We start from the raw sequence: 24,498 nt of genomic DNA, 5'->3' as shown, positions 1-24,498 counted from the left end.
CTATATTCTACCTCCATCTTCCTGTTCCACACCCTCATTACACTCCCATTTCTTCAACAGCTACCTTCAGGACCTACTGTGTATGCTAAATCCAGGGGGGCATTCAGAGGACCCACCATCTTGACAAATTTCCCATTACAACTCTCAGCCATCTTTTGCTGTACGCAACAATTTCCTTTTGGGAGTATTGGCATATAATTTTCTCAGGTTCAGCCCTCCTTAGAATGGCTCAGAAGCACTGGTCAATATTTACAATGGCTGGTGTAGGAGGTTCTCATGTCTTAGGAGTTGAGATCCCTTGTTTAGGAAGTAACTAGTCCAATGATCAGTTACCATGCAGTGATGGAAGCGAGTGGTTTGGGGAAGGGGTGGAAGCAAAAAAAAAAAAAGCTTTCATCTTCTGTTGAATCTGTGTAGAATCAGTTTCATCACACTCACCCCTTTGTCTCCCTTAGAAATAGAAAGGACAATGGGAGAAGAGTGGCATCAGGCTTAAGAGCGTGGCTTAGGATTCAATCAAGGACTGTGGGCTTGAGTCTTAGCCCTCTCATTTACTTGCTCTGCACTTTTATTTACTATCTCTGCAACGTCAGAAAAGGTCCTTAAATGAGCCTTAAATTCATGTGGAAATTAAAATACTTGCTTCTTTTGGATGATATGAGCATTAAGTGAATCTTTACATGTGAAATGCCTTCCACAGTCCCCCAGTCTTCCAATATGATTACTGCTTTTGCTCCCCTATAAGATTTAATCAGGGAGGCCGGGCGCGGTGGCTCAAGCCTGTAATCCCAGCACTTTGGGAGGCCGAGGCGGGTGGATCACGAGGTCAAGAGATCGAGACCATCCTGGTCAACATGGTGAAACCCCGTCTCTACTAAAAATACAAAACATTAGCTGGGCATGGTGGTGCGTGCCTGTAATCCCAGCTACTCGGGAGGCTGAGGCAGGAGAATTGCCTGAACCCAGGAGGCGGAGGTTGCGGTGAGCCGAGATCGCGCCATTGCACTCCAGCCTGGGTAACAAGAGCGAAAACTCCGTCTCAAAAAAAATAAATAAATAAATAAATAAAATAAATAAGATTTAATCAGGGATAGAATGTGGGGGTGGGGGAGGAGAGGTGGTAGTAAGAGACTATAGAAATTTAGTATTTTTACATTATAAATTATATATCATATTTTCTTTTATTTAGCAATCCTTTTAGATTTGCCCTTTTATGAAAAGAAAAGTTAGAAAACACTACAGTTTGAGATCATTAAGTTTGAGAATTGGCATGCCTCAAGCTCCTTCTCTCCACTCTCCTCCTCTCCTTCCTACATCCCCATGCAGGCACTTTCTCTGGAGCTGTGCAGAGCAGTCACATTTATTATGCCACCATTGCAACCCTTCAGAGAAAAAGTAAGACTTAAATGAAATAGTCATGATCATTTCATGTCTTGATGCTCCCTGTGTCTCATTACCTCTCAGGGTCTCTATCAAAATCGAGGGCTGCAAATCTTTCAATAGAGAAAATCTCTTAGCAGATTTTCCAAAGAACAAAATGTACCTATTCCTGCTGTCAGGGTGGCTATTTGTAGGAGTCTCTGGTTTAAAATGCCCTCGGTATTATGCATGGGTGTGCATATAAACAAAAATTCTCCATAGGGGAAAAGAATTTTCGACTTTCAGTAAGAGGCTCTTTTCTCAATTCCTCCGCCATCGCTGCCAACCCACACACTCTAAAAACCTCTCCAGCCTCCACTGATTCTTTCTTTCCTCTCCTTTGAGCAAATCCAGACTTACTGTATAACTACATATATGTTAAAATCACCATCTAGAGAAAATAAAACTGAGTAATCTTCCTGAAAGTAGCAGAATCTCAAACATTTGATGGTTAACAAACTTGGCTGCTTTAGTCAACTGGATGATTCATACAATTACGGGGACTGGTTAGAACTTGACATAGAATTGGTTGGACTGGCATAGGCAAACTTCTCAAGACATGCCCTCCCTCAGCCTTGGCAAGGCACTGTTTGGGTCTGTACAGCTGCACTCCATTTCATTTATCATCACATTTGATATATTTTCCTTTTGATGTTAGCTGGTTATAAAAATGAGAAATCAGTTTTAGTGCTATTCATCTTGTTTCCCTACATTCAGACCATTTTTATTCAGGCCTAAAAGTCAAGGTTTTGGGAAAAGTGGGAAGATCACCTAATGGTTGATAATCGAGGCTCTGATGTCAGATTGACTGGAGTTCAGTCCTAGCTTTGACCGTGGGTAGCTAGGTAACCTTGTGCAATTTTACTAGATCTTTCTGCACCTCAGTTCCCTTACATATAAAATGGGTACAAAAATACCAATTTGGCAAGGTTTTGTATGGATGAATTTAGACAGGTTTGGGCACATATTGCACATTCAGTACATGTTAAACATATTTTATTAATATATCTATTTCAAGATAAAATAATTAGTTGATGGTATAATTAGTAGGGCTTCTAATTTCATACCTTCTTGAATTCCCAATAAATAAGTGAAAATTATCTTGATGCTAGAAAACTACATCCTAGGAAATCTTTTGCTGTAAATTTAGATGAAGAAGGGCTCTTTTCTACCCACAGCTCCCCTAGTCTACTCAAGCTTCAAGTGTTGTCTTTACTAACCCTGCCTCAGCATGCAGCCCTATCCTGGACACACAGTACACCCTAATAGATATTTTGCAAATCAGGCAAGTAGCACACAGGAGCTTTAAACTAAGGACATTTACATAATTTCAACAGATTCTAAATTCTAAATCTGCACAGAAACACCTTTATGCGGAAGATAAGGTAATAATCTTTTTGCAGTTTATATGGATTTAAAAATTTAAAGGCCAAATTATTGCAAAATGTCATGCAGGCAGGGAAGGCCTTAAATCTCAATCTGGGTTTCAGGCAGGGAACCTGAAAGCCTCACAAAGCCACACATAACACTATTAGCTCAAGGAAATGTTTCTCATTGTAACAGGAAAAGGGAAAGTTCGAATAGAAGTCTAGACAGGCTGTCCTGAAAGAACAGTCAGATGAAAGAGCAATTAGAGACTATTAGCACGAGCATGATTGCACTGCAAGAACCAAATAGTTTCGTTTTTTTAAAACTTGAATATTGTAATTAATTTCAATTGCTAAAATAATTTCACTTTTTTAAAAAAGATTAACTTTTAAGATTGCACAGTACTCCTACAAATCACATTAGATACTTCTAGTAGGTAACAGAGGAAAACAATGAAATTTTATGAAATAAAAAGCAGAATCAAATATAGAAAAATATGGCCTAATAGGAACCGAAACCAATTGATTAGTACTTTTCAAGATTCTCCCCAGATACTCAAATATTGAAGGATTACAACTATTGCATCATTGACACATTAAAATAAATCCAACAAGCTTAAAATCTAATAAATTGGGGAGCAAACACATATACTCTGCATAACTGTAGTTTTATTTAATTTCTTAAAATTCTGCAACTTCCAGATAAACAGCAGCAGAAACAAAAGCTCACATAAATGGGTCACAGTAAAGACCAGTTGCCTCCACTTAAACAATACTAGCACAATCATGTGGGCTATGTCATTGAAAGAAGTAGATAATCCATGCACAATTTGAGAAAATTGATTACATATGTATATATGTTCTATCTTACAGAGTATACATTACAATCTCAGCATTAAAGAGACCACTCACATAAGTTACCTTTTCAAAGAAACAGAGATCTTTCCTAAAGAAATAATAATTGGTGATTTGTTGATACTTATTTGGAGTTTATGTCTGGAATACTCTCATGTATGGGTATGCTTAAAACAGTGCAACAATTTTCTATTCGCCCAGTTCTGATCTTCATACTCTTAATAGTTTTAGAACAGCTGGGAACGTGACCTGCTTTTTCAACCATTATATTCCCGAAACTTGACTAATTTGAAGATGAGCAAATTGCACATAATGGGCCAGGGATTCAAGTTCATGATTTTTAGTCTGCACTCTCTTTTCAGGGTACATGGTCTCCTTCCCCTCCCTGCTTCCACCACCCCCACAGCTGCCTTTTCAGGAGCTAAATTCACCAAACATGAAATCAAAGGAAAATTATTTTTTAAGTTTTCTGCAGGCTTATTTTTAAGGAGGATAAAGATTAAGTTATATTTTTTAAAATATTTTTCTTTTCCTTCAGGGGTTATTGCATTTTTAAATAATTTCTAAATATTTGGAATGTATTTAGATGTATGTAGAATACTAGATGTATCAGACATATGGTTTCATAGCAGCTCAAAGTTTTTACAGAAGCATGATATAAAGCAGTGAATTTATAAATACCCCAAGTTCTACTATGTAAGATATTGCTTTCAGAGCCTTTTGGCAAAATCCCATTAAAGGTTTAACTTAGAGCTGAAACCTTTTTTTTTTTTTTTTTTGCTTATATGCAAAAAAAAAAAAAAACAAACAAATTTTTTTTTGGTAAGAAGGACATTGAAATAGGAGAATATATAAGCTGGCTAAACCAAAGCCAGTCCCTCGAGGCTATTTGCTTTTATAAATTTTCTTCATCAAATCTAGAAGGTTGCAACCAAACAGTCTAAATGTCATGTACAATTCTCTAAGTACTGAGAGAGTTACACAGTTTTAGAACTGAAAGGGACCTTAAACTCTTCCCTCTACCAATGAGGGGCCTGAAGCCTGCTGGTTAACTCACTTGGCTGGTCACTTTGGGGCTCATGGATTGTCACTGTTTTTTTTTGGGGGGGGGGTGTTTTTGTGCTGTATATTTGTGTGTGTGGTATATGTGGTACTTATACCCTTACAAGCAAGAGCTTTGTTATTTATCATCTCTTCTTCCTAAGTTGCTCTGTTTACTCTCATCAGCCAAAAGAGTGATCAAAAAGAAAAATACATTCTGGCCAGTACAAAAGCAAAGTTTCCTTTTCTGACTTGGCCTACTGTAGATATATTAGAGACACTTCACACCCAGGACAACTGACTTCTTAAGTAGCAGTGGTAATGAGCTGCAGAGGAGTTCTCTTCTCACTGGAGAAAGCAGAGGAGGTTTTTGAACTTTACCTTGACTTTCCAGCCTACAAACTGTTCCTTCAACTACTGTTTCCGCTTGCCCACTTTGTTGCTATTCTTTCCTTAGTTTCCTCTGTTTTCCAGCTTAGGGAAATTTGGTAGGAAAATATATCATTTATATTTTGTTGATATTTATTTCCCATTTTTGGGCCCTTCCCAAGTTTTTAGATTTGTTTCAGAGCAAAAAAAAAAAAAAAAATTACTTTCTAAGTTTAAGAGGAAAGGCTAAGTCACCGTTCAGTGTGGGCTGGCTCTGATCTGAACTGTAGACATGGCCTTTGCAACTGAGGAAGGAGAGGAGGTAAGCAGTAAACTTACACAGTTTCCTCCAAGAAGTATTATCCATAGATATTTTTCAAGGAAATCGTAATAAAGCAGTTTATTAATTGAGGGTAATCTAGTTAAGTTAGCACCTGCCACGGACTTTTTGAGGTTGTTGTCATTAACCAAATTCTCTGGGAAAAAACAATCTTTGGCACCACTTACTCCAGACAAACTCTGCTTAGACCAAACAAGTGTTATGACCCCGTAGTAACTGTAATGTCCACCAGCCACCCAGGAGTGCCCTTAGGGCTTCTCCTCATTGGTAGGATCCCAGAAATTCTGCTAGTTCCAGAAGTCCCCTAGGAGGCCTACATCATGGATAATAGGCTCTGCAAAGCTAGGAGATCAGCCTTAGAAAAAGGAGAAACACACCAACAAACACCAGGAAACTATGTGTAATGGTTTGCTGCTTGTGCAAAAACCTCAAAGAGGATGAAGGTCAGACAGGGATAATAGGCCAATTTAATTCTGAAAGCACAAGGTGCAAGAAATTTTAATTATGGTCTGCCGCTGAAATCACACAAGATCCAATGGCATCTAACTGCAACTGCTCATCAAGGGAGACAAGAGGTGTAATTGTAACCGCTGCATAATCACTGTGAGGGCACAGGGAAGGCTGCCTTCAGCTCCCAGCAGAGAAGGTATTAAGAGCCTCGAAAAATCCAATACGGGGAAACATGGAGATTGCATGTAGCCAAACAGGAGCTCCTAACACAAAAGCCAAAACGTGTGTATGTATATGTGTGTGTGTGTGTGCGCGCGCGCTGAGGATTTCAGAAATAAAAATATGAAGCTGTTTGACCCACACTGGAGATATGAGATTGGAAAACTCTGATCCCCTTTCTGCTTTGTGGATAAATGCAGACAGAGAAAAGGGCACTGTCTCCTTTAGGAATTTCTCTCCTTGAAGCTTCACCCACTCTCCTTTGTTTAAGACAATTGGCTTGGATGTTACCGTGATTTACAGTAGCAAACTCCCTTTAATTTGTTCCCATCAAACCCAAGTCTGGAGACAAAACGCACGCACACGACTCGAGGTGCCCAAGCCTGCGCAGCTCTGGCAGCCACGCTGCCCGCGCCCTCCGGGCGTTTCCCCCGCACCCCACATCGCGTGGGCGCCCGCAAAGGCACTCGGGGAGAAACCCCTCGTGGACTCTTCACTCCGCAAAGTTTAAGAAAGCCGTGAAGTAAGGAGACCGAACCTCCCATCCGTGCCCGCTGCAAAGTTGGCATTGAAGTTCGTGCCGGGATGTCCCAAATCTTGAGGGGGTGGGGGGCGCGAATGTGCAGAGAGCCAGGAGGATGGATGGAGACCGGGACACAGCGAGGGGAAGGGAGTTTTTCCGAGTGGACGGTCCGTGAGGCGGTTTTCTTCACCGGAAGCCTGTTTGACTCAGAGAGGTCTGGGAGGTGCACGCCAGGAGAGGTCTCCTGGGGCGGCGCAGCCGCGGGGGGGCCAGGGAGCTGTCACCTGCGGGGGACTGGAGTGGGGGTGGGGGACGCTCTCCTAAGTGCCAAGGGAGGACGAGGAATCCAGAGCCATCGGCTCTCGGGGCTCTAAGAAGTGGGGGGAGGGAGATTCGCGAGTGGGCAGGAGGCCAAAAGCAACACCTTTCGGAGACGCTTTTCCCCTCCGACCTCTCCAACTTCCCGCGGCGCTGGTCAAGGACTCCCTCCCACCCCACCCCACGTCCCGGCCCACAATTAGGACCTGTCCACGGCAGAGCGTAAGGTGGAGGGCGGCGGGGAAACAGGACGCGAAGGTGGGGACCCCAAAATGCAAAAACCCTCAGCCCCTAGCGAAGACGACCAAATGCATTCACACCACGCAAGTATCACAGCCGTGTAACAGAGCTCCGGGTCTGCGCCGGGCGCAGTGCCTCGACTCTTCTGTTGTTCCTAATAAAGTCGATTACGTTGCCCTCCCGGAGCTGATTGGAAGGGAACGGAGAGGAAAAGGGGGGGAACGCGGGAAAAAGCGGGGGGGGGGGGGCGGCGAGCAATCAACTTTGTAACCCAGCGCTTCCTCGCGCGATCCGTCGCCATGCTTAAGATTCCCACCCCCGCCGCCCCCCTCTTGCCTTTCAAGTGGATACTGAAACTAGGCCAAAACTTTTTCCCCTCCTTTTCTCTTAGCCACTAGACTGGATTGTGCCCCACGGAGCCCCATGGAGCTCTGCTTTCTTAAGCACAATAGCCGGACTAATTAGATCATAGAAGCAAGGCAGTGATACTGTAACAAGTAGCCCAAGAGGCAAAGAGGGAAGGGGCCCGAAAAGACAGAAAGGGGGAAAAGTTTGCAGCTCTCGCACTTACCAATCAAGCCTCCCACCAGAAAGGCGATGATTTGGAACACGAGCAGAATCCCACCAACAATGCACAGCTTCTTGGTGCTCATGTTTTCTATAATTGCCCCAGCCATTTTTGCGCCCCCCCTTTTTCGTTTCTCCTTGAAATAAATGTTTTAGGGTGTGCTTTTTGCTCCCTTCTCTCACACACTCCCTCCTCCCTCGCCTCCTTGCTGGGCGCTGCAAAACTTCAGAGGTGCTGGAGCGCGGCGAGGATGGGACCGGGACGGAAGGCGCCCGCACGGATTCCCCGGGCGCAGCCGGCTCGGGTTCCCCCAATGCCCGGAGCTGTGATTGTGGCCGCTCCGCCGCCTGTGGACGCTTAAAGGAGCAGGGAAGCGGATCACATGACGCCGACTCCCTCCCTTTCTTCCTCCCTCCCTCTCGCGCTTCCTCCCTCCCTCCCTCCCACTCTTCCTCTACCCCTTGCCCGCCAGTTCGGGGCTCAGAGCTCCAGCGGGTGCTGACGCCCCGCTCCCGAGTCTGGCCTGCAACCTGTCCCGCCAAGGGCTGGTGCCATTTGGGGGTTGCTGTGGATGTGAAGCGGGTTCCCCCTGCCCAGCCTCTCACGGGTTTCCTTTTCTGGTTTCCGAAGTGCGAGATTTATATCAGCGGCGGACCGCCTTGCAGACCTTTAACTTAGGCGTTGACTTTAGGAAACGGTCCCCACCCCCCCCCCCCAGCTGCTAGAACTCTCTTTAGGAAAGAGGAGAAGAATTTTTTTTAAAGGACCAATAGATGCCTAAGTCAAAACACAAGAGATGCGGAATAAAATCTCAGCTCGACTTCCTTCTACCAGGTTCCCAGCCTCGGTTATTGGGCACACACCCAGCTAAATTCCCCACGGCGCCCCTTGAGGAATCTTGCGCTCCAGCCAAATCAGACCACTGTTCGTTACTCCAGCGCGTGGACTTCCACAGCCTTACCGCTGGCTATTGCCTTAAAGAGACCATGTTCTACTCCAACAATTTTAAAACCTGATGTCAAACCAATTAGTCTAAGAAATCTTTCTAATTTTCCACACCACCTCCACGCAGTATCTCTGGGAAGTGAAACCCTCCAATCCTGTGTTTACATTTTTACCTCCTATTGTAAGGATTTGTGTACACGTTTGTCTCCACCACTGAGCTGTAAACTCCTGGGGAATAGGGACCAACTTTTTTTGTTCTTTGTACCCCCCTTGGTGCCTAACAAAATTCTAGCTCAAGTAGGTGCCCGGGATACTTTTGTGGAATGAAGAAGTGAATGTGAAGGCAAGCCTACAGTTTGCATTTGAAAAGCCTAAAGAGAGCTTAGTTGGTTTGGTGGGTACACATACTAAGTTACAATGTTTGTTGTCTCTTTGTGAGAGATCATATATTTATATTTATACTTAACTTCCATAAAAAGAGGGCGAAGTCCTCCCCCATAGGGATTTTCTGCTCTATCAAGATTACATTTCTGGGCCTGGTTTTTCCATGTTTCATAAACGGAACCACTTGGCCAAACAACTCACCTTACTCAATAGGCCCTTGGTTTGGTCAATAGCCCACCCTGCTCCCCACACGCACATTTTCCACCATCACTACTCACACACCTGGTTTCTTGTCCCTCCCTCCTTACACACATTCTTCATGCCAAGAGACGATTTTTCCCAGTCCTCTCTCCTCCTCTACTCCGTTCCTGAATTTTCATTGCCCTTATAGAACATGTCGTGCCAAGTTACACTTTATAGAAGCGTTTATTTCTAGTCTCCAAGTAGAACACACCGCTTTTCAAGGACAAGCACCAAACTTTATGCTACAAAACTCCATCTCTTCAGCGTCTAATAGTTCTTAACAGTTCTGAGGATATAGAATCATGTGTCGCATAAGGATGTTTCAGTCAACAACAGACCGTGTATGTGACAGTAGTGCTATAAGATTATAATACCATATTCTTACAGTACCTTTCATAGATATATTTAGATACACAGAGTAGTTACTATTGCATTACAGTTGTCTATAGCGTTCAGTATAGTAGCATGCTGCACAAGTTTGTAGTCTAGGAACAATCAGCTACATGGTGTAGCCTAGGTGTGTAGTAGGCTATGTTACCTAGGTTTATGTAAGTTCCCTCTATGACATTTGTACAATGACAAATCACCTAACAGCACATTCTCAGAGGGTTGTCCCATCATTAAGCAACGCATGACTGTGGTTGCTGTTTATTCTCTCATTCAACTCTTTGTCCCAGTCACTTACTGAGCCCTTAACATGTTCCAGGCTTTCTTTCTTAAGCACTCAAGGATACCAAGATGTCAGATACTTGCACCTGCCCTAAAGGAGCCCCAGTCCAATTGTTATTCACTGGATAGTAATTAATTACCTCTACTTTGGCAAACACCAGGTACTATCAGAAAGGATGAAGTGGACAGAATTGTTGTCCTTCCAATGTCCTTCAGTTCAGAGTACTCAGCCAGCACTCCTAAGGGCCCATTTATGTTTTCTAAAAGTCATTTGTTTTCCCATAAATATCCTTCTCCTGTTAAGATAGTATATACACTCCAAATTCTATTAACAGCTGCCTCCTTGAGTGGTTATGAATGCCCGCATACATTTGATATATGTGAACAAAAATCTGTCTTTTGCCTTGCTAATCTGTCTTTTGTCAGTTTAATCCACATACCCCCAAGCACTATCCATAAGAGGGTAAAGAAAAAGAGTTGTTGTTTTTTTTTTTTTTAATTTTTGAGACAGGGTCTCATTCTGTTGCTCAGGCTGGAGTGTTGTGCACAATCTCAACTCACTGCAACCTCTACTTCCTGAGCTCAAGCAATTCTCCTGCCTCAGCCTCCCGAGTAGCTGGGATTACAGATGCCCATCACGACGCCTGTCTAATTTTTGTAGTTTTAGTAGAGACAGCGTTTTGCCATTGTTGACCAGGCTGGTCTCGAACTCCTGACCTCAGGTGATCCACCCACCTCTGTGTGCCAAAGTGATGGGATTACAAGCATGAGCTATCGTACCTGGACTCCGTGCACTTCAAATATAAATTGGATCCACAAAAAAATGTCTGGAGTGGTAGAATTGATTTATTCAGATTAGTGAATTCCTTGACTTAGTTTTTAATCAGCTACTACAATACACCCTACACCCTCTGCTCCCAAATGCATCTCTACAGAGTAGCTAGCCTAACTCCTTTAAGTTTCAGTTTTGTCATCTGGTAATGAGAGCCTTGAAATAAGATGCTGGTTCTCCAACAATATCATCCTCTGCTATAAAAAAGTATTTATTATGTAGTCATTTTAATTAAAAAGAGATCTTTCTAATTGCTAATCAATGCTTCTGTCATGAGATTACCAATAATGCCCAACTGAGTGGGATATAGACACCTGTGGTATCCATCACCATGGGCTGCTTTAAAAATAATATAATTTGTATCATGTCTTTTTAAACATTAAAAGTGACTGTTGGATCTTTAGTTCCCAAGTGGACAACAAAGATGCGTAGAAAAGAGCCTGAGAGTTGGAGTCAGCCGGATCTGGGTTGGAACCCTGATCCCAGCTCTGGCCCTTGTTTCGTGTGATCACGGGCTATTACGCAGTTACTTACCAACTCTGTGGCTTCACAGACCAACTCTGAGGCTTCTGTAAAGCCTTCACTCTTTACAGAATAGTTTCCTCTTCTGTAAAATGGAAATAATAATAGTACTACATGGTATTCTTGCAAGATATGAATATTTATTATTATATTTAGGAAACTTTAAAGGAAATCAAGAATCTTGTGTTTAAAAACTAGTAAATAAAACTGATGACTAGTTATTGCTCAGATCTAAAATTTTTATCGTATTGTGATTACTTTTTGAAGCATATATTAGGAGACATCTAGGTGGTTAATTTTACTTGACAAGCGTATTAATAAGGACAACATCTAGTATTGAACTTTGACAATACTCAGTGGTTTTTGACGTAGAAACATCTGTTATAAAAACTTCCAACTACCAAGGAAATGTTTGTTTTGAGTCATTGTCATTAGGTAGATTATCCCAGAGATTGCAGTGATCCAAGGGCAAATCCAACTCTGTCAACAAAAACTCATCATTTTAGGCCAGGCACAGTGGCTCATGTCTGTAATCTTAGCACTTTGGGAGACCAAGGCCGGTGGATCACAAAGTCAGGAGTTCAAGACCAGCCTGGACAACATGTTGAAACCCCATCTCTACCGAAAATATAAAAATTAGCCGGACGTGGTAGCACATGCTTATAATCCCAGCTACTCAGGAGGCTGAGGCAGGAGACTCACTTGAAGCCAGGAGGCGAAAGTTGCAATGAGCCAAGATCGTGCCACTGCACTCCAGCCTGAGTACAGAGCCAGACTCTGTCTCAAAAGAAAAAAACAACAACAAAACAAACAAACAAACTGAACATTTCAAATCCATTTCACTAGATTTTAAATTAGGTATTTTGATTTATTCATCACTTTATTCAGAGTGTTTGAGTTATGGAAGGTCATAGTGATGTTCCATGCATATGTATTGAATAGATGAATAAATGCATGAATGAAGGAATGAATGGATATCTAACTGAAGATAGATATAACTCCTCCCCACCCCCAATTCCTATATATAATTTACTGTCTTATAGTCCTACCTGGCCCCTATATACCAGGCTGCATTTTGCACATGTATCTATATATGTGATGTGTTGTTACCCCAATTGGCTTGCAAATTCCTTCAACACAAGGAGAGTGTGATCTGAGCCTTTGTGTGCCTCACAGTCCCAGCAGAGCACCTTGCACAGAGGAGGGCTCAGATTCTGGAGTTTAGAAAGCCTCCTTTGGAAGCCAAGAGCAGCATATTATTATTGGCATTGCAGTAAATGTAATGTAGAGATCTAAAAGAATTGAATACATCTCCTAAACACCTAATTTACTTCCCAGAGGGACTTAACAAGAGCAATAATCCTACTCTGAGTCTTCTCATTCTCATAAATAGCTTTTATCCATAAATGGCATCCCTATGGCTCCATGGTTGTTGGTATTTTCTTGTAATTGGTGCCTGTGAATGTGAGCAAGCACTGTGGGTTCACACTCTATTATTCAGTGTCACTTTTCACCACACACACACACACACACACACACACACACACACCCAATTTCTCTTAAAATGCCTTTTTTCCCCAAACAAAACCACCCCCCCCTTCTTTTCCTGTGGACCCCTTTGTCTTATTTTGTATGGAAATGCAAGACCTTTCTTAATGCCTCCTTTTACACAATAACTGTGGGTAGGAACTATTCAGAAAACCAATACTTCAACCTGATCTTCAGTTGCTTAATACATACCCCATCTCCCCCTCCCGTTTGGCATCCCCACCTCCTCTGCAGATCTTCATTTCACCTTTTCTTTCGCATTCCACAGACAGTTCAGTCATTAGGCTTATTCGGTCACAGCTTTATGGCTTGCTAGCTGTGTAAATAAATGTGGGGAAACTACTTTTCTTATTTCTTACCATGAATAAATGATACCAGTCTTATGGGCTGTGGTAATCGTTCAACAAAATAAAAAGTGCCTAGCACAGTGCCTGACACAAAGTGCGTGCTCAACAAATATTGCATGTTATAGGAGAGGCGGATTCTGTTCCCAGACAGCAAAACAAAACAAACTATAAAACCCCTAATTATAGTCCCTCTTATAAAATTGCTTCTTTGAACCCAGGCAACCTGGAAGGGTGGGTAAGAAACTTTATAGGTTTCCAGAGGCCTCTAGTGGGAGGCAATGGACAGTGTGAAGTAGCCAACCAGCCCCATTTCTCAGGCTTGAAAGAAGCCGCAGCAGAGAGCTGCAAAGCTCCAGTGTTAAGCCTTTGAGATCACCTGTGCTGGCTGCCTGGAGCAGAGGTGGGAAAAAGGGCTTTTTCTTTTCCAGTATTTTCTTTTTTTTTTTTTTTTTTTTTAGGTGGAGTTTCACTCTTGTTGTCCAGACTGGAGTGCAGTGGTGCAGTGTTTGCTCACTACAACCTCTGCCTCCCAGGTTCAAGCGATTCTCCTGCCTCAGCCTCCTAAGTAGCTGGGATTATAGGCTTTTGTGCCACCACACCCAGGTATTGCCAGTTTTTTATAGTATAAGCCAAATGGGGGCTGAGCTGACTGCTCCTTCATGCGTGTCATGACGGCTCGTCTTCCCCACATCTCCCTAAACTTTGTCATGCTCACTAGTTCCTCAACATCTGTCCCTGTCTGTACAGAGAGGCAATAGGTGGAAAACCCGGGAAGGCCAAGAAACACCTATTGTGGATGGTGGTTCCTGTGATATCCAGACAACACCCAGCACCGTGGCCAACTCGACACACACATTTTTTTGATGAATAGTAATGAATGAATAAGTGCCAGTCCCTGGCTATCCAGCGGTTTGGTAAGACCATAGGCGGCCAATGGCAGGAAGGGAAGCTCAGGCTTAACCTCAGCCCTAGTCTAGATGTGGTAAGAATAGATGCTGACTCAACTCAGAGCCCAATCTTTATCCCCACTGCAGATTAACTCAAAGCCATCACTAAGTAGCTCAGCATGAAGGACAATGTACCATAAAAACAGCCTAGGATGCCTATACGTAACGTGGAAAAGCAAAGGTTGCATGAGGATAATATACAGGAAAATCAAGGACCTCTCCTACTTTGCATTAGTGAAAAGAACCTGAAATGGCTGCAAGTGAGGGAGGGCATCATTCCTCAAACATCAAATACAGTGGAAGCTAATAGCTTTTATGAATAATGCCACTAATTATAGCAATAACAACAATGAGAACTTACGTTGACTACTTTCTATGTACCAAGCACTAAATGCTTTGCCTATGTTCCCTCCATTAATCTATACAACAATCCTGTAAGGTAGGCATTATTTTCATCATTTTAAAAAGAGGGAAGCTATTTCAGAGAAGTTAAGCAATATTCCCTTGGCCACCCTGCTAGCAAGCCAGGAAGCTGAGATTTTAAAGTTGATGCAGCACACCATTTATTTACCCAATCACCAAATATTTATTGAGCCAGAAACCGATCTAGATGCTGGGGAAGAGCAGTGAGCACAACAAAGGCCTTGTCCTCATGGAGCTACATTGGAAAGCCGACATCAGAGGCTTCATTCTTATCTCCTTTATGCCAGCTGCACCCTTTGAACCCACCAAAAGAAAGACACCCAAGAAAGAAAACTGCAGAGCTGTAGAAGTTAGTAGAAATAAAGTTTTTAGCATTTCTGGGTGCCTCACTCTCGCTTTCTCCCTGAGACGCTCAAGACACTCATGCAGAAGCCCCCTTTCCTGCCAACCTCGAGACAGTCATTGTTTTAATGTTTTTCACCTGCTCCTCTGTTCATACGTTCAACTCTGTTCTCTTCCTCAGTACCTAACTCCCACTCAGAGCAAACCTCCTCCCATTAAGCCTTAAATTTTTACAGTCTGTTTTTGCTGGTATTTGCTGCTAAGGGCTTTTCCAACTTGAAGATCAATTTTCAAGTCAAATGACTCAGGAGAGTAATTGTTAAGCCTAATTCTAGAGTGTTTTGAGGACATTCTTAATATACATTAAGCAAAAAGCATGTAGTGCATAAAATTAATTTAGTCTTAGATAATCTGCAGATTGAGTCTTATAATATTTTTGTTTGTTTATTTTGTTGTCCTGATATGAATCCCCAGTAAAGACCCTCTTTGCCCACGAGTTTGAGTTGTTTTATGAATATTCACCTTAAGACAACAACGTATCAGGGCAAACATTTTCCTACTTCTGATATATGTTGCTGTAGTTTGGCTTGTCTGACCCCTTCAGATCTCATGGGGAAATCTGATCCCCAAGGTTGGAGGTGAGGCCTAATGGGAGATGTTAGGATAAGGAGGTGGATTTCTCTTGAGCAGATGAATGCCCTTCCTGGGAGTGGGTGATGAGTGAGTTCTCACTCTGTTGGTTTCCAGGAGAGCTGGTGTTACTTCCTTGCTCACCCTAGGACCTCTGTAAATGCCAGCTCTCCCTTGCCTTTCCCCATAAGTGGAAACAGTCTGGGGCTGTCAGCAGATTCCCAGTCTTCTAGCCAGCAGAATTATGAGCCAAATAAACCTTTTTTAAAAAATTAATTACCCAGTCTACCTATAGAATGGGAGGAAATTTTTGCAAACTATGTGTCTTACAAAGGTCTAATATTCAGCATCTATAAGGAACTTAAGCAAATTTACAAATAAAAAAAAAACTTTGTTAAAAAAGTGGGTAAAGGACATGAACAGACAATTTTCAAAGAAGACATACATGCAGCCAACAAGCATATGAGAAAAGCTCAACATCACTGATCATTAGAGAAATGAAAATCAAAACCACAATGAGATACCATCTCACACCAGTCAGAATGGCTATTATTAAAAAACAAACAAACAAGCAAAAAAAAGACAGACACTGGCAAGGTTAAAGAGAAAAAGGAGTGTGTATATACTGTTGGAGGGAATGTCAATTAGTTCAACCATCCCGTGTGGCTGATTCTTCAAAGATCTAAAGACAGAACTTCCATTTGACTTAGCAATCCCATTACTGGGTATATGCCCAAAGAAATACAATCATTGTACCATAAAGACACATGCCTGTGTATATTCACTGTAGCACTATTTACAATAGCAAAGAAATGAAATCAACCTAAATGCCAATCAATAGTGGACTAGATAAAATGTGGTACATATGCACCATGGAATACTATGCAGCCACAACAAAGAACAAGATCATATTCTTTGCAGGAACATGGATGGAACTGGTGGCCATTTTGCTTTGCAAACTAATGCAGGAACAGAAAACTAAAGAAATATCACATGTTATTACTTACAAGTGGGAGCTAAATGATAAGAACACATGGATACATAGAGAGGAACAGCACATACTGGGGCCTATCAGAGGTGGAGGGTGGGAAGAGGGAGAGGACCAGGAAAAATAACTAACGGGTGGGCTTAATGCCTGGGCGATGAAATAACCTGTACAACAAGACCCCATGACATGAGTTGATGTATGTAACAAACCTGCATAGGTACCCACTGAACTTAAAATAAAAATTAAATTAAAAAGAATACTACTAAAAAATAAATAAATAATTAATAACTAAATTACCCAGTCTCATTCATTCCTTTACAGCAAAATGAATGAACTCGCGCCTGTGTCTGAATCTGATACTTGAAGCGTGAATGACTTGATGAAGCTTTCTTTCATTTATTCCATAAATGTTTATTACGTGTTGACCACATGCCATGGCAAGTGCTGGGACACAAATGCAAGAATGACGAATATCTTTTACTCTCACAAAGTTTATAATCTCATGTAAGTAAAAGGATATTGGTGATACAATGACTTATGAGCTGAGAGGGTAAGTCCTAAAGAATGACTGCTGTAAGAGGCATAGAAGAGACTGCAGGCTGGAGAAAGCAAAATGACAAGGATTGCTCTCCTTAACTTAATGCACAGGGTCCTCAATGCTTGGTTCCATTTGACCATCACAGAAACAGCAGAGTTAGTGGTTCAGAGCATGGGCTCCAAAGCCAGACCACCTGACTTTGCCACTTACTAGCTGTGCGCATGGGCCAGTTACGTTAATTGCTTTGTACCTCAATTTTCTCACCTGTAAATGAGATTGTAATTAATATTAAGAGGATTTATTTGTATAAAGTGTTTTCAACAGTGCCTGAAACACAGTAAATTTAATATAAGTAAGTATTCACCAAAAAAAGGGCAAGTAGCCTGGGCACGGTGGCTCAGACCCGTAATCCCAGCACTTTGGGAGGCTGAGGTGGGTGGATCACAAGGTCAGGAGTTTGAGACCAGCCTGACCAACATGATGAAATCCCGTCTCTACTGAAAAATACAAAAATTAGCCAGGCGTGCTGGTGGGCATCTGTAATCCCAGCTACTCAAGAGGCTAATGCAGGAGATTCACTTGAACCCAGAAGGTGGAGGTTGCAGTGAGCTAAAATCTGTGTAAAAAAAAAAAAAAAAGAGAGACAGAGAAAAGTAAGTTTTTCCCTCTTCTGCCAATCCCACAAGGGTACCTTGGTTTCTGTCCACTTTTAAAATTTGTATTATTTTTATTTTACTTTAAGTTCTGGGGTACATGTACAGAGCAGGGTTCTGTCCACTTTAAACATCTTGATAAACCTCCCAAGCACCACATGTTGTTGGATGTATGTCCATTAGTTATTATTAATGTCCATTATAAATTTATTGGACATCTCCTATATGCCAGGTGCTGTTATTCAACATGAGAGGCAGTATGAGAAGCAAGGATTTAGAATCAAACAGATGTTGGTGGAATTCTGGCTTAACCATGGTCTATCTCTGAGACTTCAGGAAAGTAACTTAACCTCTCAGAGCCTCAGCTAAGTCATCTGTGAAATGGAGATGATGTTATCTTCAAAAAAAATCTGTGATGAGGATGGAATACATTCAAAATATAAACAGCAAAATGCTTGGCATTTTGCTAAGCACTCAATAACAAGGAGAAACTAGAGGAGGTAGAGGAGGAAAAGAAAGATAATCTTGGAGGTGGATACTGTTACTTAGTTAGAAAAGTGAGGTTCGATGCCCTCAAACCCTGCCTTCTCATCCTGCCCTGGTCAGAGACTCTTTCTCCTCTGCGCCACGTTCCCCTCAACTTCAATTTCCTATAATCCCTACAATGATGTTCTCATTGTACTTTTCTCCTAGCAAGCTGTCTGTTGGAAAAACATTAAGACTCCTGGACTGCTTGTTGAAACTCTGTCTTTCAAAAATTACACATACTTTGAGATGCTTTTTGATCCTTCTACCCCATAACCTGACACAGCTTTTCCCTTGGTGAACCCTCATGCAACTAACTTTCTATGTCTATTACGTCTCTTCGCACATATTGCCCCAGATTATAGTTATTTGGGCACTTGTCAAATCCACTTCGGTGTTTTATACATTTTTGAGGTCAAAAGACTGTGTTTTACTCAGAAGTCTTTTTATTTAATTCTAATAGAACCCCATGGCTCTTCTAGGTCTTGGCTTCTAAGGTTTCATATTTCTTCATCTCTCTCTCTCAATAGATGTTCTATTTTATGGGACAAGGAGAGGTGGGGGCCATCAAGTATAAACATTCTCAGCCTCCAAACTGATCAATATCTTCTCATGCCTTGTCTCCAAGGAAGCAATGAGCCAGCTGGGCGTGGTGGCTCACGCCTGTAATCCCAGCACTTTGGGAGGCCGAGGCGGGTGAATCATTTGAGGTCAGGAGTTCAACACCAACCTGGCCAACATGGTGAAACCTGTCTCTACTAAAAATACAAAAATTAGCTGTGTGGTAGTAGCGCACTCCTGTAATCCCAGCTACTCAGGAGGCTGAGGCAGGAGAATTGCTTGAGTGTGGGAGTTGGAGGTTGGGGTTAGCTGAGTTCATGCCACTGCACTCCAGTCTGAGTGACAGTGAGACCCTGTCTCAAAGGAAAAAGGAAAAGAAAAAAATACTTGAAATGAGTAATTTATAAAGGAAAGGGGTTTAATTGGCTCACAGTTCCATAGACTGCATAAAAAGCATAGCTGGGGAGGCCTCAGGAGCCTTACAATCATAATGGAAGGCGAAGGGGAAGCAGGCAGTTCTACATGAGCAGGAAGAAGTGAGCGAAGGGGGAAACAACCAGATCTCCGGAGAACTCACTCACTATCATGAGAACAGCAAGGGGGAAATCCTCCCCGGTGATGCAATCACCTTCCACCAGGTCCCTCCTCCAACACTGGAGATTACAATTCGACGTGAGATTTGGGAGGGGACACAGATCCACACTATACCAGGCTGCAATAACAAAACACCACAGACTGGGAGACTTAAACAATAAAAATTTATTTTCTCACAGTGCTGGGGGCTGGAAGTCCAAGAACAAGATGTCAGCAGTATTGACACCTTGGATTCCTGAGGCCTTTCTCCTCAGCCTGCAGATGACCACCCTCTTGCTGCCTCTTCACAGGGTCTTTCCTTTGGGTATGTGTGTACCCCTGATGTCTCCTTCCCACCTTTTATTTATTTATTTATTTTTAGATGGGCTGTTGTTTTGTTGCCCAGATTAGATGGATTCAAGTGATCCTCTTAGCTTCTGAAATAGCTTGGTTTACACGTAGCCACTGTGCCTGGCTTCCTGTTCTTCTCATAAGGATATTAGTGATGTTGGTCTACGGCCCTATCCTAAAGGCCTCTTTTAACTTAATCATTTTCTTTAAAGACCAGATATAGGTGAAGGGGAGGAAGGCAGCACATCACACTGCCATGTGTGTACCTATGCAACAATCTTGCATGTTCTTCACATGTACCCCAAAACCGAAAATGCAATTTAACAAAAGAAGAAAAAAAAAAGACCTAGTGTTCAAACATCATCACATTCTTTACTACTGGGAGTTGGGATTGCAACATATAAATTGGTGAAGGAGCACAATTCCACTCATAACAAATGAATATATAAGCTATGGAGCCACTCAGATCAAGATATAAAACACTTCTACCATCTCAAAAGGTTTTTCTGTGCTCCTTCCCAGCTGATTATTCCTCCTTAGCCCTTAAGTTGTATTAAAAATCCACTTTTTTTTTCGCATTTCTCACCATTGATCTGTTGAGCATCATAATATGTATTTGTATTCTTTTGTAACCAGCATTTGCTGCCCAGAATGATGTCTGTGATACTCATCTTTGTTATTGCATGTAGCAGTATTTCACTTATTTTATTTCATTGTGTAAATATGATCACAATTCATATGACATTTGAGTTTCTTCTAGTTTTTGGCTATTATGAATAAAGCTACTGTAGGCATTCTTGTGTTTGTCTTTTAGTTGACATAATTATTCCATTGTGTTATATATCTATGCAAAAGCAAAATTGCTGGGCTATAGAAATATGGTTATATTCAATGTTACTGTATACTGTAACAATTTTCCAAAGTCAATATGCCAACATACATTTACATTCACAAATCAAGTTACAAATGTTCCACATCTTCATCAACGCTTAGCAGTGTCAGTCTTTTTCATTTTAGCCATTCTGGTAGGATATATGAGTATATAATTAGACTTCAAATTTGTATTCTGTGATGACTATGCTGTTGCCTTTTGTTCACTGAGATTTGTAAAATGTCTGTCCAAGTCTTTTTTCTATTTTTAAATTGGTCACCGTTTTTATCTTTACTTATTTATGGAAGTTCTTTATATAGGCTGGGTACAGTGGCTAATGCCTGTAATCCCAGCACTTTGGGAGGCTAAGGCAGGTGGATCACCTAAGGTCAGGAGTTCGAGACCAGCCTGGTTAACATGGTGAAACCCTGACTCTACTAAAAACACAAAAACTATCCGGGTGTTGTGGCAGGAGCCTGTAATCCCAGCTACTTGAGAGACTGAGGCAGGAGAATCACTTGAACTCAGAAGGCAGAGGCTGCCGTGAGCTGAAACGGTACCACTGCACTCCAGCCTGGGCAACACAGTGAGACTCTATCTCAAAAAAAAAAAAAAAAAAAAAAAAAAGAAGTTCATTATATATTCTGAATGCAGATTGTTTTCCAAGAATTGTATTGAAAATATCATCTCTTGGTCTGTGGTCTATCTTTTCTGTTTTTTTTTTTTTTTTTGAAGGTGTTTTTCAGGAACAGGCATGCTTAAGGTTAATTAAATCCAATGTATCAATATTTCCTTTTATGATTTGTGTTGTTTCTTTATTTTAAAAATCTCTTCTTACTGCAAGGTTATGAAGATACTCTCCTGTGTTTCCATCTTGAAGCTTGATTCTTTCATTTTCACATAAAGGACTGGGAGTCATCTCAAATTAATTTTTCTATTTGCCTATCCATTGACCCAGGGCCATTTCTTTCCCACTGAATTGCAGTGATGGCTACACAGTAAATCAGGTAACCATTTGTGTAGGTCTGCTTCCGAGCTCTCTACTTTGCTGTCTATTTGTCTTACGGTAACATCAGACTATTAATTATTGTAGCTTCACAGTAATTTTGTTTTTGTTTTTTGTTTGTTTGTTTGTTTAGTTTTGTTTTTGAGATAGAGTCTTGCTCTGTTGCCCAGGCTGGAATGCAATGGTTCAAGCCAGGTTCAAGCAATTCTCTTGCCTCAACCTCCCGAGGAGCCGATTACAGGTGCCAGCCACCACACTCAGCTAATTTTTGTATTTTTAATAGAGACAGTGTTTCACCATGTTGGCCCCACTGATCTTGAACTCCTGACCTCAAGCAATCCATCCACTTCAGCTTCCCAAAGTGCTGGGATTACAGATATAAGCCACTACACCTCCTGGCCTCACAGTAATTCTTTTTTTTTTTTTTTTTTTTTGAGATGAAATCTCAATCTTGTCCCTTATGCTGAAGTGCAGTGGCACGATCTTGGCTCACTGCAATCTCCGCCTACCAGATTCAAGCCATTCTCCTGCCTCAGCCTTTTGAGGAGCTAATTTCTTCCATTTGATTTCAAACGGTCTTTTAGATATTTTTCTCAGCCATCTTTTACTTTTTCTATTTTGAGACAAGATCTCACTGTGTCACCCATGCTGGCGTGAAGTGGCACAATCATAGCTCTCTGCAGTCACAATCTCCTAAGCTCAAGTAATTATCTTGCCTAAGCCTACCCCGTAGCTAGGAATACAGGTATGAGCCACCACTCCCAACTAACTTAAAAGTTTACATATTTTTTTGTAGAGATGGGGTCTGGCTGTGTTACCCAGGCTGGCCTCGAAATTTTGGCTTCAAGTGATCCTCCTACCTCAGCATCCCAAAGTGCTGGAATTACAGTCATGAGATGCTTCACAAAGCCCCTATTTTATCATTTTTAAGGGAGGGATATTGTATTACTTTTATATCCAAACACAGAAAATTCCAGTGCTATTATAAATAGCATTAAATTTTCTTTATTTTCTAGTTGTAGTAGTAGATATATACATATAAATAAAATTGATTTTCTATATCAACTATCTATCCACTGACCTTACAAGAAAAATGTTTTCCTTTTTTTTTTTTTTTTTTGAGATGGAGTCTTGCTGTGTCATCAGGCTGGAGTGCAGTGATGTGATCTTAGCTCACTGCACCCTCTGCCTCCCGGGTTAAAGTGATACCCCTGTCTTTGCCTCCTAAGTAGCTGGGACTAAAGGTGCATGCCAGCACACTCAGCTAATTTTTGTATTTTTAGTAGAAATGGGATTTCACCATGTTGGCCAGGATGATCTCAATCTCTTAACCTTGTGATCTGCCCGCCTTGGCCTCCCAAAGTGCTGGGATCAATGGCGTGAGCCACCATGCCTGGCTGATAAATGTATTTTTATAATTTGTTTATAGATTCTTTCAATTTTTTACATGAAAAATTATGTCATATATGAATAATAGTAATTTTATTTCTTTGTTTCTAAACTTCATGGCTTTCATTTGTTTGCTTGCTTTATTGTGTTGATGAATTTCTCTAGTGCAATCTAGAATTAAAGTCACCATTATTATTTGATATTTATTTCAGAGATGCTAGCCATTGCAATTGGACAAGAGAATAAAAAAAGAAACAAGAAGAAAACAAACTTAGAATTATGTGTGATTAATATTATTATAAATCTAAATAGTCAAATAAAAATAATTCAAGCAATACCATAATCACAATAGTTAAAAGTTCAATTACTTGGCCAGGCACAGTGACTCATGCCTGTAATCCTAGTACTTTGGGAGGCCAAGGCAGGCAGATCGCTTGAGGTCAGGAGTTCAAGACCAGCCCCTGCCAACATGGTGAAACCTCATCTCTACTAAAAATACAAAACATTGGCTGGGTGTGGTGGCACACGCCTGTAGTTCTGGCTACTTGGGGGGCTGAGACAGGAGAATCCCTTGAACCCAGCAGGTGGAAGTTGCAGTGAGCTGAGATCATGCCACTGCCCTGCAGCCTAGGTTACAGAGTGAGACTTCATCTCAAAAAAAAAAAAAAAAAAAAAAACTCAATTACTTTACTTTAGAATAATGATTATCTGCCAGAAATTAGAATGAAAAGAATATCTCATTCACAATAACTATTCTAGGAGTTAATCTAATAAGAAAGCATGAAAATTTAAAGTTCCACGGAGGCAAAAATTTTTAAAAAGAGTTAAAAAACATTCTTTGGAGACATTAATCAATATTTTTAAAAAAGTTATTTTTGAACCAATCTAAACTATAATGGAATTCCTATCAAAAACTAAACAAGGTTTTTTGAAGATTTCAGAAATTTTGAACTAAATGATGCTAACGTTTATATGACAAAATAAACGCATAGGAAAATATTTGAAAAGAAAAGAATCATGAGGTGGGTTGAGTACATCAGATAAAGTATTGCTTTCAAGTATCTGAACTTTCTTTCTGACCTCAAATAGACAAACAGATCAATGAGGCAGGTGAATAAATCCATAAATAATCCAGAGTAATGATCTGAGTCTAATGATAAAAGTCATATTTTTAATAAATGAGGAAAACATAAATTGTTGAATAAATAATATTGGTAACACTGATTGAACATTTGAAAAACAAAACTTGAATTTTCCCCCTCCTTCTTCTCTATTGAAATGTGAAAAAAGAAATCACAAAATAATAGACAAGAACATATAATAATACTAATCCAGACATAATTTTGGTATGGGAAATGCCTTTCTAAACTTATTCCAAAGTCCTCAAGCCATACAGAAAAGATTAATATCTACATTTTAATCTTAACATATTCAACGTTTATCAAATTTCTTTTCTTTTGAGACTGAGTATTACTCTGTCACTACAGTGAAAAAAGGCCAAA

The 24,498-nt window shown here is 41.1% G+C and overlaps 1 protein-coding gene across 2 annotated transcripts in view; it reads right to left on the bottom strand.

Moving 5' to 3' along the window:
* The window catches only part of WLS (Wnt ligand secretion mediator), a 132,039-nt gene extending 123,524 nt beyond the window's left edge, over positions 1 to 8,515 (bottom strand). The window contains exon 1 of one of the 2 annotated variants that reach the window (XM_032296630.1): positions 7,713 to 8,515. In XM_032296630.1, coding sequence (XP_032152521.1) covers positions 7,713 to 7,818 — 106 coding nt within the window. In that variant the 5' untranslated portion in view covers positions 7,819 to 8,515. The remainder of the gene's footprint in view (positions 1 to 7,712) is intronic. The other variant, XM_032296631.1, reaches the window with a different exon arrangement.
* Between the last annotated feature and the right edge of the window lie 15,983 nt (positions 8,516 to 24,498).

The sequence above is a fragment of the Sapajus apella genome, unplaced genomic scaffold, assembly GCF_009761245.1.
Source record: "Sapajus apella isolate SASKATOON/1434 unplaced genomic scaffold, GSC_monkey_1.0 scaffold36, whole genome shotgun sequence".
NCBI lineage: Eukaryota > Metazoa > Chordata > Mammalia > Primates > Cebidae > Sapajus > Sapajus apella.
This window is presented reverse-complemented; position numbering and strand designations above follow the sequence as displayed.